Genomic DNA, 18,400 nt, shown 5'->3' with positions numbered 1-18,400 from the left:
ACGAAAATCAAAGCTACCAGTAGAAATAAAATCATTCACTTTTGAAATTTCATTCAAAGCACTTGTATTCATAGCTTATGATGAAAAACAATCTATTGAGATTTTGGATATTTTAAAAAGTAACTTTAAGTCATTTTTTTCTTTTTTCATCCCAAAAATTCATCAATCAAACAGATCAATTTTCCCATGAATTTTCTTTCAAAATTAAAAGCAAAAAATCATGATGCGGTAAAAAGCAAGTTGATGAGTAGAAAAGGAGTAACTCCACAATATCTATTCCATTTTGTAGGAAATAAAAGAGGCTGATTCAATGAATCACGTGCAAAAAGTGCTGCATTCGTAGTTGTAGCTGCAGTTGCACCACACCCACAACCACATTCATACATGATGGATTGAGGGTGCTGATGAGGACCCCTCACTCCCACCTCCCTCCTCCAATCCCCATCATCCAAAAGGCATATCATATTCTTTCGTCATGATTGTGGGGTCTCCTCTTTATTCTCTAGGCGTCGTTGAAAACATGCGTTGGAATTTTTTCCTTCAAAGATTTTTCGGCTGTGGTGGCACCTCTGAACTCGTGCGCTGTACTCATCTGCCTCGATGCCCATCATATTCTCTCCAAAAGTATTTTGTTTTTGGGTCCATTAATTGTCCTTTCCCCACCAATCTACCTCTCTCTCTCTCTCTCTTTTTACTGCTTTTCACTCTTCTTTGTTTTTGTCTTCATGTTTTTGAAATATAAAAAATATTTTCTCCCTAAAGAAATTATTTTATAAGTTATGGTGCTTTGATTTTTATTTTCATATTGGGTAGCCGAAAAGAAATCTTGGCGGCCGCCGCCACCACCACCACCACCACAAATTCCCCTCGGCTTCTCAGACTTGACTCTCCGTTTCCAAAAATACCGATCGCTGCTCCCACATTATTGATGCGTTGCTGGTAAAAGTAGGCAAGTGTAAAGTGGTATTGATTAGGACCGGTGATAAACCCTAGATTTTCTCTTTGAAATCTAGGTGATAAAACCTAAAAATTTGGTGGTGGGCCCATTTAATAGTGGGTATTACTAGGCCCTCACCCCCCTACCCCTAAGTTGACCCACCAAAATCTTCGTTGACATTACCTCCCCCACATGTCCTCATCCAACTCCGTCCACATCATCATCCTCAATACGACAAACTTCACCGAATCACGCCCGAATACCCGAATAGATGGGCAGCGGAGCTTGGATTTGGGCTTTGTTGGACCGGGCTGTGGTGGTTTAATAGATTCTGCCCAACTATGGGCCTGACCCGGAAGAAAACTATTTGGGAAAGGGTGGGTTGAAATGTTGAATGACTCCATGCTCCGCGTTGCGGTTCTGCTTGAGCCACATGGGTGGCCTTGTCAGAAGAGACGTGTTTGACCGTTGTGATCAAACGTAAACATTCGTGGATTAGTATATACCGTAAAACCTCTTCATGGTGAGGGTTGCTTCTAATAAATGCACTTTTTTTAATCTCTCTTGTGACATGGGTTCTCTTGTCCCACGTTATATTATTATGGTCCAACACACACGTGATTACACAAAATTTAGAATATTAAAACAAGCATAAGAAAAATGAAAATTTCATGAAACAAAAATTAAAAGATAAAAAAAAAGAAGGGGAGATGATAGGATAAGCATGAATCTAGAAGGAATGCATTAGGACATCTGACGAATGAGATTGATTGGACATATAGTATGATGGGGTGAGTCCCACCAAATCCTTCATGGGAGGAAGAGAGGCCTCATTTTAATCGTGAGGAGAGAGGAGAGAAGCCCACCAAATAAGCCCAAGTCCACATTTCTAATTATGGATAATTACGGAGCTTAAACAAATGAACCGAGCCCATTGATGTCGGTATGGAACTCAATTCAAACTGAAACTCTCTCCATTGAACCGACAATTTTTTTTTGGAAGCTCCAAGAGTTAAAATTTGAAGCCCTTTGGCTTTCTTCATAGATACATCTCTTCTGCGATTATCAGTCAAAATACACAGTGTGAACATGAAAAACATAGTCGGCATCTGAAAAAATACCTAAAAAGGGGACAGTGGCTAAGTGAAAAAAATAATAGGATTATCGACATAAAGTTGGTGGTGCCAGCAATGAGGAAACTGTTTTAATGGCGGCTCCTCGAGTTTGAATCGTCAATCGGTTTATATAGCCGTTGGTTTACGGAGCTCTCAGAAGGGTTAGCTTTTCGGATCGAGTCGGAATATTTATATCTGGATCAGCGTTGTTCCACCGGTTGTGTGGTGTACATGTGCAAACTGAAGGTGGCGAATCCACGAGACTCAGGCCAGTACGTCAGATTTCCGGCGGCTGGTGGTGGAAATGAAGAGGTAGGGCCACCGCCGCCGCAGCAATCGGAGGAACCCGTGCCGGTGGTTTCTGAAACCATGTATTCAGGGTACAGCAGAGCTTCGGAGATGTCGGCTATGGTGTCGGCGTTGACGCATGTGGTTTCTGGGCAGAGACCCGGAGATTATGGTTATGCGTCAGGGTTTGTTGGAGCGGCTGGTGGCGTGACATCGAGTTTCGGGAGTGGTGGTTCCGGGATTTATACTTCTTCATCGCCTTTGTCAGCTTACTCTTCTTCTTCTGGTTCTGGTTCTGCTTCCGGTTCTGCATCTTGGGTTGGACAGAAGAGAGGACGTGAACTCGAAGCTGCAACTCAATATTCTGAAACTGTTCCCAGGGTTTATCGAGGGTTTGGTGATTTCAGAGTTTCTCATAGCGAGTCATCATCTGGTGCAACTGGTTAGCTCCAACTCATCCAATTGATCCTCTTCCATCTATGCATGATTCCCTCCTCTTTCTCATATAATTTTCAATAAATTAAAAATAATCCATCCCATTCTTCCCATCTTAAGATTCTTAACCATAAATTCAATTTTTTATTTTTCATATTCCAATACATTTCAGTGAAAAATGGAGAGAATATCTGCTCCAATGTTTGCATATATTAATGATCATATCGTCTTCTCCTTATTTCTTTTTCTTTTTCATTATTGATCCTTAAAAGTTAAGACTGATTGCTAAACCAGATATTATAGTCCTGTAGGATTCAATATTTCATATATTTTGGTTTGGAAAAACATATTTTAAAAATTATTTAATGTAATATTGCATGTACCCTTTTGTAACAATATGTTATTGCATTCAAGCAGAATCTAAAATTTTGGATTATCGTTTTTGATACAATTTTTTGGAGTTATGTACAGTTTCTTGATATGTGTGTAATCCTTCATATTGCATCTTTACGTGCAGGGACAGAAGAAACTACGAATATGCTGCCACCAACCACCGCCATTCCTGCAACGCCCTCAACTGAACCTGCTTCAAACCAAGAAAGTGGGGAGCGAAGAAGAAGATACAGAGGCGTGAGGCAGAGGCCATGGGGGAAATGGGCGGCTGAGATAAGGGACCCTCACAAAGCTGCGAGAGTGTGGCTGGGTACATTCGATACAGCCGAAGCAGCTGCCAGAGCTTATGATGAAGCTGCGCTCAGATTCAGAGGCAACAGAGCCAAGCTCAACTTCCCAGAAAACGTCAGATTAATGCCACCTCTCCAGGTTTCTCCGGCGACCCAGCTGTCCATCTCCGGTCCTCCTGCAACCCAATTGCCGGTTTCTTCATCGCCGCCGCCCTTTTTCCAGGGCCAGGCCTTGCAGAACCCCGACATTGTCAGAGACTACTGGGAATACTCCCAGTTGCTGCAGAGCTCCGGCGACTTCCATGGACAACAACCCACTAGTTTGTTAGAGCAGATGTTCTATTCCCAATCCTTGGCTTCTCTCCAATCCTCAGCTTCTCTCAGCTCACCATCAATATCATTTTCATCGTCATCTTCATCTTCATCCACATCTTCACTCTCATCCAGATTCTCTTCATCTTCAACTCCATATCCCCTGCTTTTTCCCGAACAGCAAATGGGATATCCTCAGCCACCAGGAAATCAAGGCCAGGGTAGTAGCTCAGATTTTCCGGCGCCGTCATGGACGGGCTCCGGGCACTACCCCTCCTCTTCCAGTTGATTCCGATTTCTATTTTATTCCATTTTATTTTATTTTAAAACCTAAATATCTTTCTTGCTTTTTGTTTATGATTGTGATGTACTCTGTCCTTCACGTAGCTTCCTTTATCATATTTTTATTGTAAAAAAAAGGAACAGATCATTAAAGTTAGAGGAAAAAACAAAAACCCATTTACATTTATGCCTAGTTTGATCTGAAAGATTTGATGTTTACGTTCTCATAATCATCGAACCATGTCAGCTTTTCAAGCTGTCTGATCCCCTCGGCTTTACAGTTTACATGACACCATTATTTTAATCGCCCCTGATTTATCCCTTTTCAGTTTACATTTGATTTATTATATATTCTCAATGGATCCTCATCTCTTTCCCTCTTACGTTAATCTATATGTACAGCTAGAAAAGTTTTAGACCGCCCCAGTTAACACCGTGGGAACTGGGAAGTGGGAGTCTTAGGAACGCCTTTGACGTCTTCCCATCTAGATGTGTTAGAAACTTAGAAGTTCTAAGCTGGCACTCCACCTGCACATACTTTGTTCCATTGTGATTGGTTGGCGAGAATGTCATAGAAAAGGAAAGTTAGAATTGGGGAAGAAAAAGAAAAAATCATCCCAAACTTTTCAATAATTTAGGCACTTGGCAATCCTTGAAACATTAGGTCAAAAAGCACATAGGTAGATTGAGAATTTAACAAAGTAGCCAGTGTTGCCCATGATGAGGAAAGCTTCAAGTAGGTGATAGCCCTTCCTGTAATGTAACAGAATCTTCCAGTTGCTTTCACATATATGCTTTTGCTTTCAACCCGTTCTTCCACTTTCCCCTTTTCTTTTTGCTGCAACCCAAACAACAGATTTTCCTTCACCCATGATCTTCCACAAAAAATGACCCAACTTTTTAACTGTCCTGCTATAGTTTGAGGAAAAATGTCATTTTTTTTTTTATAAAAAAATCCTGTTTTATTAGATCATGTTGTCAAAGTTAGGCCAACCTCGGATGCTTGTATATTTGAAAACCATTCAAAATTTGGCAATATAATTAAAAAAAAAAAAGAAAAAAAAAAAAAGCAATTTGCCACTTTAGAAGTGGATCAGGTCGAAACCCATTAACTACAAATATATTTCTTAAAAAAAAAAAAATAAAAAAAAAAAAATAAATATTGCCAATATTATAGTGGGGTTACTTAAGATAGAAGTGTACGTCTCGGTTGAACCGAACCTTGCGCGTCACTTTCTAAGTTTTACTTGGCTTCTCCATTTGTTTGTGACGTCAGTCCCACGTGGGGGCTCCACGTGGCAAGAGTCCAAACTGGTTAAACTTGAATAGCGGGGCCCAGATTACACGTGTACCGTACGATTGAACGGAGGTGACGTAAAGAGGGGAAGAGCGTGGTAGACGTGTACAGCATGAAAACCACGGGTACTGGCTAATGACACGTGCGCAATTGGAAGATTGCTTCGGAGGGCGGTCAGGTTAATGGTGAGGGTAGGATTTGGTCGTTTACCTACCTATTTTTGGTAAGGGGTTTCAAAGCTGTTGATTCTTTAAAGTTCGGTTCTGCCTACCGCTTCTTACGCCACGTCACCATATGTTTTTCCACGTCACCCACTTACTTTCGTATTTATCCCTTTATTTCTTTAGTTATTAATAAAATAATGGAAATTCATTGAGGTGTGTTGAACAGTATGTGTCAATTATAGGAAGCAGATGGATAGATCATATGAGCCTGAGTCATTACATTTGACCCAATAATAAGGCAGGATCCTGGACCAATTTTAGGATCGGGCCATGCCCTGAATAAACAGGACACATTGGGTGGAGGCTAAGCTTTTGTACGTTTAGGGCAAAGTGAAACAGACGGCAACCCAATTGGCACTGAAAAATTCAGTGAACTGTTATTGCTGGAGATGATGATTGAGACAAAGGTGAGGTTAGGACCCATTTTGCTTGGTCTTTGAAATGACCCAAACCCAACTTTGATTTCGAAACATAGCTAATAGCCTATCTGGCTCCCACCCACCTATGGATTAGGGTTTGTGGCACTAGGGTTAGCTTAGATAGGATTAAACTTGCTTCTACTCTCACCATTGATGCTTCTCACAGATCCAATATTTTTTTTTTGGGCAATTTGATGGAAATGGCATCTTCCAAAATGGGTTGCAAAGGGTTTAACGGTGGTGGTGTGATAACCAACTTGACTTGGATGATATGTTACAAAAAAAAGTTGGCTGATTACCTTTTTAGATGTTCAAAAATCTTAATTGATTGTTTTCATTGACAAATTTCCTTCTACCCATGTGATAAATGGAATTATAAATACAAGTGACATTTTTAAGGTAGTTATAAAACTTTCAATTTTTTTTTTTTTTATTGGATAGGGCCGGGTCGGTCGGGTTGGGTTGGGTCGAGTTAGTTTACTTAGTCACCCAAAACCATTTCCAACAAGGTTGCTAAATCTATAATGTTCAAGTCAATCATTTTAGTTCATTTTGATTAAGTCAATCACGGTGTTTTATTAATATGATTAAAAACACAATTTTATACATTCCAAAAACGCCAAACATGATTTTTATTAATAATTTAAATTGACTTAATGGTAATTCTCAGAAAATTGTTTAAAAACTTGTTCACATTAAAATTGTTTAGCAATGCAACAAATTAACAGTCAAGGTCATAAGTACGTACAAATAAACCAAACATAACTTAATAATGTGTCCAAAGACTCTTCATCACTTTCAAGCTCAAAAATGAAAAAGAAAAAAAGAACTTTAAATCAGCCTAAAAAGTCAATGAAACAGCAAAGCACAAGATGTTTGTTCAAATTCAAGGTGTGTTAACCATGGAATAGACAGACTTAGCAATCAGTTAAAATCTGACATTGAAAACAACAGGTAAATGTACAGAGAGTCGAGGAATGGATAAGTCAATTTCTTTACAGTAACATGAAAGCGCATCAAACCCATGGTCAACAGCAGTAAGATCTATATAAAATTTCGTTACTTCTTCAATGTTGGAATGACGATGAATTTTAAAATATCTTGCAACCGCCGGAATTGACCATTGAATTTGATGAATGCTACGAGGAAAAAACACCGCAGTAGGGCATATCTGGTTGATTGTTGGGCAAGAAAATTGTCCCTACTTGAGAGGTGTAAAATAGGCCAGTTATGGCAGCGGGTGCCACTGGCTCATTCAAACACTGCTTGGAAGAGGGGTAACGTATTCTCATTCCCTTTTGCTGGTCAAATACCAGTCACCGGTGACATGCTATTGGGCCTTCCGGGCATTATGACCAAAGACTACAGTGCTCAGGTTTGAATGTAACTTTAGTAGGTAGGAATCCTACGTAGGATTATAATCAAGTTAATCAATATAATTATTAAATAGATCAATTCCAATCAAAAGTCTCGTCATTAAACAGGTTATTCAAATTAACACAAATTCAAGCCGAACATGATTATAGTTAATTCAAATCCGTGAAAAAAAATACTGATTCAAGTTATATTCATGAATTATATCAAAATTTGCTGACCATAGTGACAGTAGAGCAGACATAATTTGGTTTTTGTATGGTGCCCACATTTAGGATCATGGACCCCATTATAAAGTTTAGAGGAAACAAAACCAAAGCAATTAAAAGAAAAGGCTACGAAGGATGCATTCGATTAAACAGATCGGATAAGAGGAAGTGCAGCAGCCGTGCGAAGCTTTTGTGAAAATTAATTATGCAAGTCACTGAAGAAGGTTCCCCAGATTCAATGCCCATAAATGGAAGCGACCGCCGTAGCCCTCCTGCATGGACTGTTGCGTGGAAGAAGACTAGTAAGCCCATTCCTGGTCAATTATGGCTGTCGCCCATCTGGAAAAAATACGTACGTATTGCAGAGAAGAGAGTTGACGGAGGAATGAAGTACATGTTTCCAAGCTTTGTACGTGCATTTGAGCCTTGTAAAGTTCCGTAATCAAAGTCACCATTGTCTGATGAATGTCTTCCAGCCACAATTTTCAAATACTAGCAGAGATGGGCCGACCGGGGGAGCTCCAATAATAGATAGGAAATAAAAGTTTTTTAATTTTAATTTTGAAAATATGCTCACCCGATCAAAAGTAATATTTAGGACAATAAAAAATAATATTTATATAATTAAAAAATAGTACTTGGTCAAATATAGTACATTTGACAAATGAGAGTATGAAATACTAATTTATTTTTTATTTTTTCTTCCCATAAAGTGTATTGAAACCTACTTTTCGCCATTTACATTTATCTATCTAATAAATGAAAGTATAAGTATGAAGCATTTGACAATTTTCTTAATACATCAATTAAGTTCTTTATATTTTTCTATTAAAATATATAGTTTTTTAAGGACTTTTCTAATATTATAAAAGAAATATTTGATTATGAAAAATTTTCAATAGAAATAGGTATCTTTAATATTTGGACTATTAGTTTCTTGTATAGAATATTTTTAGATAACCTAGTAATTATCTAAAAAATACCTCAAATCCTATTTAAAAGTCTTTAATATTTTCCAATTAATAATTAAACAATTACTTTCCTTCATGGAATTGTGGTCTAATTTAAGAGCTTATCACATCGGGTTTATACAAAGTCCTCTCAAGGGACATCTTCTGACGCAAATCCTTAAAGTGATCTAAAAGATAAGAAAAAAAAAAGTCGTGCTTATTTTGTCTTTTCCTTTTTCAAATTAATATTAATAAAACTTAGGCCCATAATGTGATGAGTATTTTTGGGTATCTATCCCATTCTGTGCCCATGGGTTAAATATAAATGGGTTTAGGAAGGATTTAAGAATTTTTTAAAAATTTGGGATGAGTTCGGGTATGACTTTGTTTCATCCCGTCCCACCTAATTATATATAATATTAATAAAAAAGTATTTTAATTGATTTTTTTTTTTTCAAAATTTTAAATATTTATAATATTTTTTTTAGTGTAGATTGTGTTTGTTTCTAATCGAATTTAACATTTTAATTTGAAAAAAATTAAAAAAATAAACGGAGGCAATGGGTATGGTAATTTCCTATACTCGCTCCTCGGTTATTTTATTTTATTTGGTTGATGAGGATGAAAATTAATTTATATAAACATGATGAGGTTGAGATGGAGGTGACCCGTCATGAACCCACCTCATTGTCATCCCTACCTTCTCTCACTTAAAACAAGGTAGAGTGTCAAATGGGTTGTGCTGGCCGACATGACCTAATTTTTAGTGGGCCTTTATGGGTCGACATGACCTAGTTAAAAATTGTGTCATATTGTGTCAACCCATGCAAATCAAATGGGTAGCCCAACACAACCCATGAGCTCGTGGGCCAATTGTGTTGATGGGCTAGACCAATAGGTCATGTTAGTGGACCACTCACTTTGTTAATATTTAATTTAATTTTTTCAAGTCATTTTTGTGGGAAGCTTTCCTCCATGTGTCCTTCGCAGGCTCAAGACCTTTTCGCCGTCTAAAGTAAGCAAATAATCAGTTTGGGAGCAATCCATTTGGACTAAGACAAGTTCTGTCTGGCGAAAGAGGAAAGACAAATTTCCTTATTCCCTAATGCTAAAAGAAATGGATAGACCAAGTCGACTGGGGAATTCCAAACATACAAACCAAGCCAATTTGAAATTCCATGCATTAGACGGATGATTAATCACCACCAATGCCTGAGCGACAGTCAAGATGACTTTTACACAGCGACAGTCAAGATGACTTTTACACCCAAAAGTCAATGTCACCTAATTGTTATATACAATCAGCGACATTGATTAATATAAATGCATAGTCAATTACATGGTCCAAAATTTTTGCATGACAGACAACAAATGACACCAATCAACAACTCTTCTTTGGTATGATTGTCCAATCCGCGTTGAGAAAATTACGTTGATTATCTTATTAAGACATAATATCCTCCATGACGACATTTATCAACGTAAGAAAGGCATGAATGCATAATCAACACTACGACGATGGAGCCATAAGTTCTATAAAAACTCCTCCAGATGCATGAAAAAAGTACGCGTGCACACAACCATTTAAAAAGTTGAATTCACCCTTACTAGATTTTGACTTAAGCTTCGAAGGGGCATGCACGGACCACCTATCTGGACATTCTTTTGTGTAAGGAAGAAGTCTGTTTGAATCCAGTGAAGCTAGACAGACTTGTATCCAGTCGGCACAACACCAACATTGGCGTCGTTTGTGGGAATCGACTAAAAATGTCAACACCCTCCAGAAACCAATCATCCACTATGGGTGACGAAGACTATTTTATCTAACACAAAAGGATGGAGAAACGCCAACGAGAAAATGAGTGGCGGATACAGACTTTGCTATGCTCTACCAAACTGAACGACTGAGAGAAGAGAACGAAGAGTTGCAAACTCAAATGTCAATAGTGGGCCCCTTTCAAAGTCGACACACTCAAAGCTGACAAACAACCTCATGACAAACTATTGAGGCATCTTTTCTCAGGGGCACAGAGTTCTCCTCCGGCAGCTACTCAAGATGATCAGAGGACGAGCCTTCGCCAGCTCATTAAACGCAATCGGACGAAGGCACTAGCTCTACTGAAGCATTAAGGAAAATGAGATGCGACAGAGGGTTGCATTTATCCGACGTGATGCGAGCCTGATTGGGACCCTAAGCACCAGGTGTGGATGGGTAATTGCACATGTTAGAGACCTTGAGGGCACGTCTAGGTCAGCCAGCCATAGTAGCCACATCCGGATGACCCTCTCAACTACCCTGGCAACAGTAGACGAAAGTACCAGTGACGCGAGCCCCGCCTAACTCTATCAGCCAATGGTTGAATGACATGCTCTCCACGCTGTTCGGCCCCCATATCGTTAGGTACGAGTCGCCCAGAGGGTTCGTAGTGCCCAAGTTCACAATGTATGACGAAACGAGTGACCCGTTTGACCACATCATGCACTTCAGACAACTTATGACCCTCGACATAAGGAATGATGCACTAATGTACAAGGTATTTCTGGCCAGCCTACATGGCCAAGCTCTCTCTTAGTTCCATCGCTTCTCGCAGAATTTCGTGAACACTTTCCAGAACGTCTCAAAAGCCTGTAGAACATAAACACCTTGTAGAACATCAAGTTGTAGGAAAATGAAACGCTAAGAGACTTCATGAAGCGGTTCAAGCAAACAATGCTTCAAGTTGAATCCTACAGTATGGACGCCATCTTGTAGATCTTCAAGTGAAGCATTAGCTCGGGCACACCATTTTTCAAGTCCCTCGCGAAGAAGTCGCCCACAACGATGGATAACCTATTCAAGCGGGCGAACAAGTATTCTATGCTCGAAGATGATGTCCGAACAGTCTTTCAACAGGTCTTGGTCACTAATCATTCGACCAAGAATGATAAAGTGGAAAGTTCTAAGCCCTCGAACCAATTGAGGCAAGGTAATAGGAAGCAAGATGGTTGATAGTAACAACAAGTAAGACTCACCTCCCTAAGAATCTCCTATGAAAGACTCCTTGTAGACCCTCCATTTTGTCTTTCTAGCACATGTCCTATCATGTGTTCGTTTGGTACTTTACAACAATTCCTTGGTGACCCATTACTACTCATGTAACTTATCTTTTATGAGCCATCTTGGAGACTCTAGTTGAGAGATTTATCTAACTCCATTGTGACCCTTGGCAACCCTGATTTAGACTTAGTCTTTTCCTTCATTTTTAGGATAACTTTTAAGTATGCTTGCCCATTAGGCACCACCTTAGGTCCACCTAGGTCACTTAGGTCCACTTAGGCACACTTGGCCCATTAAGCACCACCTTAGGCCCATTTAGACACTTTTGGCTCATTAGGCACCACCTTAAGCCCACCTAGGTCACTTAGGTCCACTTGGCTCATTAGGCCCACCTAGGTCACTTGGGTCCACTTAGGCACACTTGGCCCATTATGCACCACCTTAGGCTCATCTAGGTTCACTTAGGCCCATTTAGGCACAGTTGGCCCATTAGGCACCACCTTAGGCCCATCTAGGTTCACTTAGGCCCACTTAGGCACTCTTGGCTCATTAGGCACCACATTAGGCCCACCTAGGTCACTTAGGTCCACTTAGGTACACTTGACCAATTAGGCACCACCTTAGGCCCACTTAGGTCACTTAAACCCACTTAGTCACACTTGGCCCATTAGGCACCACCTTAGGCCCATCTAGGTTCACTTAGGCCCACTTGGCCCACTTAGATTCACCTAGGCACACTTGGCCCACCTTAAGTACACTTGGGTCACCTTGTAGGCATTCTTTGCCTGACTCGTATAACTTACATAATTCACATGATTTGTATTTTTAACACTTGTATGTACTTGATTTCTTATATGTTTATTTAGTTATTTATTTTTAGAAAATTGCATGTGATCAATTATCTTATCTCTTTTTATTATGATAATAATAATTATTATTACTATTAGATGTTTTTACTAATATGTATGTAAATAAATTTTTAGTAAGTTATTTTTTAAAAGTGTTTTTAATATATTTTTGGTAAGTTAAATTTTTTATATTTTATATTTTTTTATTTTTAAAAAAGTGTTTTAATATATATATATATATTTATGCCAATTTGATAAGTTATTATTATTATTATTTAAAGTTTGTTAATATTTTTATTTTTTATTTTTGAATTGTGATGTATATAAAATAGAAAACTACTTTCCATGAAAATTAAAATACCACTTTCCAATAAAATACCAATTTCTGTTACAAAAGAAAAACAACTTTGTATATAAAAATCAAAATACAAGTTTCCAAAAAAATAAAAAATAAAAAATAATAATAACACGTGGCCATATTGAGGAGGAGTCTCCATTACTCACGGCTGCACCTATTTTTAATGGGGAGATCACGCTGTTTTGGAGAGAAAAAAAAGGAACCAGACACACCATTCTTAATACGCAACACGCATCTGAGGAATAACAAAAAGCAATGTTGAAGATTATTTTTAGGGACACTGCCAAGACCCGACTCCACACGGCTACAACTCACCATCGGAAAGGGCTCTTGGGCGCACCAAACACACAACTACAACCATTGGGACTCCGGACATGAATAGGACTGCAAATTTTGAAGGAAAATAGGCCATACTCCTACATAGAGAGGTTCCGAAACACTACACCATGGAGGGAGGAAGGAGAGACATGCTAGAATTTTCTTTGGGAGGAATATACACGCACCAATTTTTCTTTTTTGAGGAGTCCACGCACAGGTCAAGGAGAGTTTTCATTCATTAAGGGGTCTGCCTAGATTTTCTGAGAGAAAAGGTGGGATGCCACTCAACATATGGCAGCCGCACAGTCCAACGCACCTCCATGTGGGTTGCAACTTTGAGGAGAAACAACCAGCCGCACCATTGAATTTCTCCACATGACGCACCATAAGATGAAAGACAGGTTGCACCATTAAAGAATGAAAGTGAAGGCTTCATCTTGGAGTGACCAAACACATACAGCTTGGAGACATTGCCACAGTCCGCCCACCTATTTGAAAAGGTAAGTGAGTTTCTTTGTTCTTTAGTTTTCGATTTCTTTTTTGTTTATTAGTTTATTAGTTTTTTTTATTAGATTGAAAGTTAGAGTTTTGTTTATTAGTTTTTTTTTATTCAATTTAGTTTTCGTATCTTTAAAATTCTAGTCGATTAATTTATTTGGTTTTATGTCATATCATTTTTTTTTTAATTTTAGTTTTCGGGTTCATCCTAATTAATTCGTGTGATGATTTAAGATTTTAGTGGATTAATTTTTTTGATTCTATGTCATTATCATCATGTTTTAATGTTATTTTAATCTCTTTTATTTCATCTTAGTTGATTCATGTGATGCTTTGGGCTTTTCGGTGATTAATTCATTTGATTCTATATCATTATCACTATGTTTGTTAAATTTGGTTTTTTTGGATTGATCATATTTGGTTTACGAGTCTATAGAATTTTAATTAATCAATTTATTTGACCCATTGTCATTATATTCATGTTTTAAGTGTGTTAATCTCTAGTTCTTGATTGATCCTTATTTAGTTCGGTTGTTTTAGAATTGTAAGCGCTTATGGTACTATATTTTACATTACTTTAATCATAGGTTTGTGTGTTCGATTGATATAATTTAATTATTGATTATATCCTCAATTTATGCGCTTGATTAATCCTTCTTAGTTCTTGATTGATATCTAGTTGACTTTATTTGATTTAAGGTCATTTAGTTATTTGTTGTGACGTTTGTTCGTTAAATTTAATTCTTGGGGGCCAACGAAAACTCATGAAGGTTGGCTCTTACTCTTACCATATTGGTTTGGTTGGTTGTAAAAAATTTTACTTTAAAATTTTGTCTTCCTCTAGGTTGCCTTTGTTTGATCCTTGTGTATTGCTGTTTGCGAATAATGTCTTTCCTTTTAAAAAGAAACCTTTTTCTCAAAATGTTCCTCATTAAAGTGCATTTCAAAAACTCATTTAGCGTCCTTAAAATCAAAATCTAATTTTCTTAAATAATATGCAACCATGTCTCGATCGGTTTGCATTTTTCTCAGTTTTTAATTAAAATTATGGTTTTGAGTAAGACATAAATCCAATCTTGTGGTCTCAAATAAATGGGATAATTCTAGGTTAGATTTGTGTATATCAATTGGGGAATTGGTGGAACCCTTACATAAAATCATTTTCCAAAAACCTTTTATTGATTAGCTCACTCAACTTATTGCGTTTCTTAAAAGGAAATTTGATTTGATCTATTTATAATACTTCTAAATTTTTCCAGTGATTTTATGGTATTTTAGGCTTCTTGAACTTGAATTTAGAACTTTGCTTGAGTTAAAAATAAATTCTAAAATGGAAGATATGAATGAGTCTTTTAGATGGTTCTATTTTCACCTAGTTTTGGACACCCAAAATATTTTTGTAAAAATAAAATATCAAATGACTTTTTAAATTTGATTCGATATTTTTTCTTAATTTTAGACTTTTTGAAATTGATTTTTGGCATATAAAATATTAAAAAATATGCATTTTTGAAGGAGAGATGATTTTTCAAATTCTTACCTACTATACATGATGGATTTTGGACATCTGATTAGCTGGAGTGTTTTAAAAATATTTTTGAGTACTACTCGACCCTGGATTCATTTTTTCTGTGATATAGACATTTTGGAAAATATGTGATTTTTTGCACAATTTTATGTGATGTCTTATTATTTTTTTAAAAAATTCATATATTCATATTTTTATTTTTTACCTAATCTGGAACTTTTGGGTGTCTTTGTTGCAATTTGGCTTTTGGTATCTTGTTCTAGATATGTAAAAGTTGTTTCCTGAATTTTTTTTTTTTTTTTTGTAATTAAATTCCACTCCAAGAAATATTTTTAGAAATTGTTTTGTGATGCTCCATTTTCTAATTACATGCTGATGATCTTGTGATTTGCTTGAATTTGTTATTTATTTTTAAAGTCATTTGACTTATCTTGGCTCAATTTTGGCTTTGGTATTGTATATTAGACATAATAAATATGTTATATAATTTATACTTGTCCTAACCACTCAAGCATTTTTGGAGAAATCTTATAAATTATGTATGTTATCCAAGTACGCTCTCTATCACTTACTTTTTGGAATTTTGATGAACATGCATGATGTTGTGAGCCATATCCATCTTTGATTCCATCATTGGGTGCCTAGATATTTGTTCGACTTGCTCTGACAAAATACATGTCATATGCTATATTTTTGTGTTAACTTTAATGTCTTATGATAACACTTGAGAGACAGTCCAGGTACACATCCAAACCTTCCTTTGCAATTGTGATTGGAATTTTTTTTTTGCATGCTAGTTTTGAAATCACCTTAGCCTACCTAAGTACCTTCAATCAATTGGTTAATTGCCATTTCTCCCTTGACTTAGCCAGTAGACACCTCTTTAGGGCTTAGAGGGGTGTTATCTCTTAGAGGTACCTTCCCAATAGGTAACATAATCCCCGAACCAAGACTCGAGTTTTTCAAGACTTGTTTTTCCAAAACTATGGAGTCACTTCTTTAGGGTTTTCTTTCTTGTTTTATTTTCCCTTTTAAAATAAAATAAAATAACTGGCGACTCCAACTTTTCCAAAAATAAATTTTCACCGTTAAAACAAAAGCGAGTCTCGCCATCGAGTGGGGACGCATGTAAAAAACTCAGGTCCACACTTCTCTCGCAAATATGTGACTTATCGGACTCCAAATGATCGAAGCCAATCAAGACAGATTCGACTAGATAGGACCGAAACAGAAAGTGGTCTTACCATAAGGATTATGACTACTCCACTGAACAATGCAAGAGTCTGCATTACTTGGTGGAGAAACTCATCAAAGCTGAGCACCTTAAGCAGTAAGTTTGCACAACCAGTAGGCAAAGAGAGGCCAGAAGTAGCCATCCAAGCCCCTGTATCTCCAGTAACTCCCATAGCTGTCATTAACTATATACACGGAGGCTCGATAGATGATAAGCATAGCACTAGGCGACAAAGGCGAAGGTTACTTCGTGCGGCTTTTGTAAAAGAATGGATTAGCTCGCTCCAACACACCTTCAAAGAAGGAAGTGTGCATCCAGTCGATGACACAATCACCTTCTCTCTTATAGATGTCAATTGGGTGTTGCAATCGCATGAAGACGTCTTAATCCTAATGCTGGGAGTGAGCAAATTCGACGTGCGGAGAATCCTAGTTGATTCAGGTAGTTCATTTGATCTTTTACAAATGTCGACCTACAGGCAAATGGGCTACTCGCCATCAAACCTAGAGAATCTAGGACATTTGCTATCTGGATTCAATGGAGCTACAACAACCTCTTTGGGCGATGTTGTATTGCTCGTCCAAGCTGGCCCGATCACATTGAGTGTGCGGTTCTTAGTGGTCGACGATCTGTCTCCATACAATGCCATTATGGGACATGAATGACTTCATAAAATGAAAGTCATTCCTTCTACGTACCATCAAATGGTGAGTTACCTCACAGAAGTGGGACAAGTCGATCTCCTTGGCAGCTAGCTAGCCGCGCGACAATGCTATCAAGTGGAGCTCGAGTCCAGACATCCGGTCGATGAGGAAGTGCATCCAGAGCCATCAAACGCAAGGGAACAATAACAGTTACTAAGTCCAATGGAGAAAGATCCACCCGCGGTTGATCATCTCCAACCACTACTTCTTTCAAATGACATAGATCAAATCACCTACTCCAATTCCTTACTTGTGCAAGATGAATTAGAATTGTTAGGGAATATGCTTCAATGCAATAAGGACATCTTCACCTGGACTCACTCGGACATGCCGGGAATCCACCCGACCGTGACCTCCCACAAACTCAATGTCTTATCCACCTCGCAACCTGTCCGACAGAAGATTCAACGTTTTCATTTGGATAGATAAAAAATCATCCAAACGAAAATTGACAAACTATTGGCATCTGGATTCATAAGAGAAGTCAAATATCCGGATTGGTTGGCGAATGTGATGGTAGTCCTAAAGAAAGATGGAAAGCGGCGAGTTTACGTTGATTACACCAACCTGAATGACATATGCCCAAATGATAGTTTTTCCTTACCCCAGATAGATCAAATGGTTGATGCCACCGCCAGGTATAAGATGTTCTCATTTTTAAACACATTTTTCGAATACTACCAAATTCCTATGTTCCAGCTAGATGAGGAGAAATAACCTTTATCACACCACAAGGGTTGTACTGTTATAGAGTCATGCCGTTTGGACTTAAGAATGCTGGTGCTACCTACTAGAGACTAATGACAAAAATCTTCAAAACCCTTATCAGCCGAACTGTGGAAGTCTACATTGACGACATTGTTGTAAAGAGCGAGACCCGAGTTGAGCACGTCTAGCACCTGGAAGAAGTATTTCGTCTAATGCGGGTATACAACATAAAGCTCAATCCGACTAAGTATGCCTTCGGCGTTAGTGTAAAGAAGTTTCTAGGGTTTATGGTAACCCAAAGAGGAATTGAAGTTAATCCGACTCAAGTGAAAGTCGTTATTGAAACACCCATTCCAAACAAAAAAAAGGAATTGCAACACCTCATAGGCCGTCTCCCAGCTCTGAGTTGTTTCATAGCTCATTTCACAAATAAGTTGCAATTTTTCTTTCTCACACTTAAGGGGGTAAGCACGTTCAGTTGGGCAAATGAGTGTAAGCAAACATTTGAGGTAGTTAAACGCTACCTCATTGAACCACCCATTCTAAGCAGCCCCAAGTCCGACGAATAATTCTAATTGTATTTGGTCGTATTTGACTATGTTATAAGCGCCGTCCTGTTTCGGCATATACGAGACAATGAGT

The 18,400-nt window shown here is 38.0% G+C and overlaps 2 protein-coding genes across 2 annotated transcripts; both read left to right on the top strand.

Moving 5' to 3' along the window:
• The first annotated feature begins 1,966 nt into the window (after positions 1–1,966).
• Positions 1,967–4,358, top strand: LOC117907822 (ethylene-responsive transcription factor ABR1-like). Its single transcript, XM_034821480.1, has 2 exons — positions 1,967–2,782; positions 3,293–4,358. The coding sequence occupies exons 1-2, from the start codon at positions 2,284–2,286 to the stop codon at positions 4,057–4,059; spliced, it is 1,266 nt and encodes a 421-aa protein (XP_034677371.1). The 5' UTR covers positions 1,967–2,283; the 3' UTR covers positions 4,060–4,358.
• A 12,008-nt stretch (positions 4,359–16,366) lies between these two features.
• LOC117905568 lies at positions 16,367–17,011 on the top strand. Its single transcript, XM_034818466.1, has one exon. It carries the CDS (start codon positions 16,367–16,369, stop codon positions 17,009–17,011), a length of 645 nt encoding a protein of 214 aa, XP_034674357.1.
• The last annotated feature ends 1,389 nt before the right edge of the window (positions 17,012–18,400 follow it).

Source organism: Vitis riparia, chromosome 18, assembly GCF_004353265.1.
Source record: "Vitis riparia cultivar Riparia Gloire de Montpellier isolate 1030 chromosome 18, EGFV_Vit.rip_1.0, whole genome shotgun sequence".
Taxonomy (NCBI): Eukaryota; Viridiplantae; Streptophyta; class Magnoliopsida; order Vitales; family Vitaceae; genus Vitis; species Vitis riparia.
Note: the sequence above shows the minus strand (reverse complement) of the source record. Positions and strands in the feature narration are given on the sequence as shown.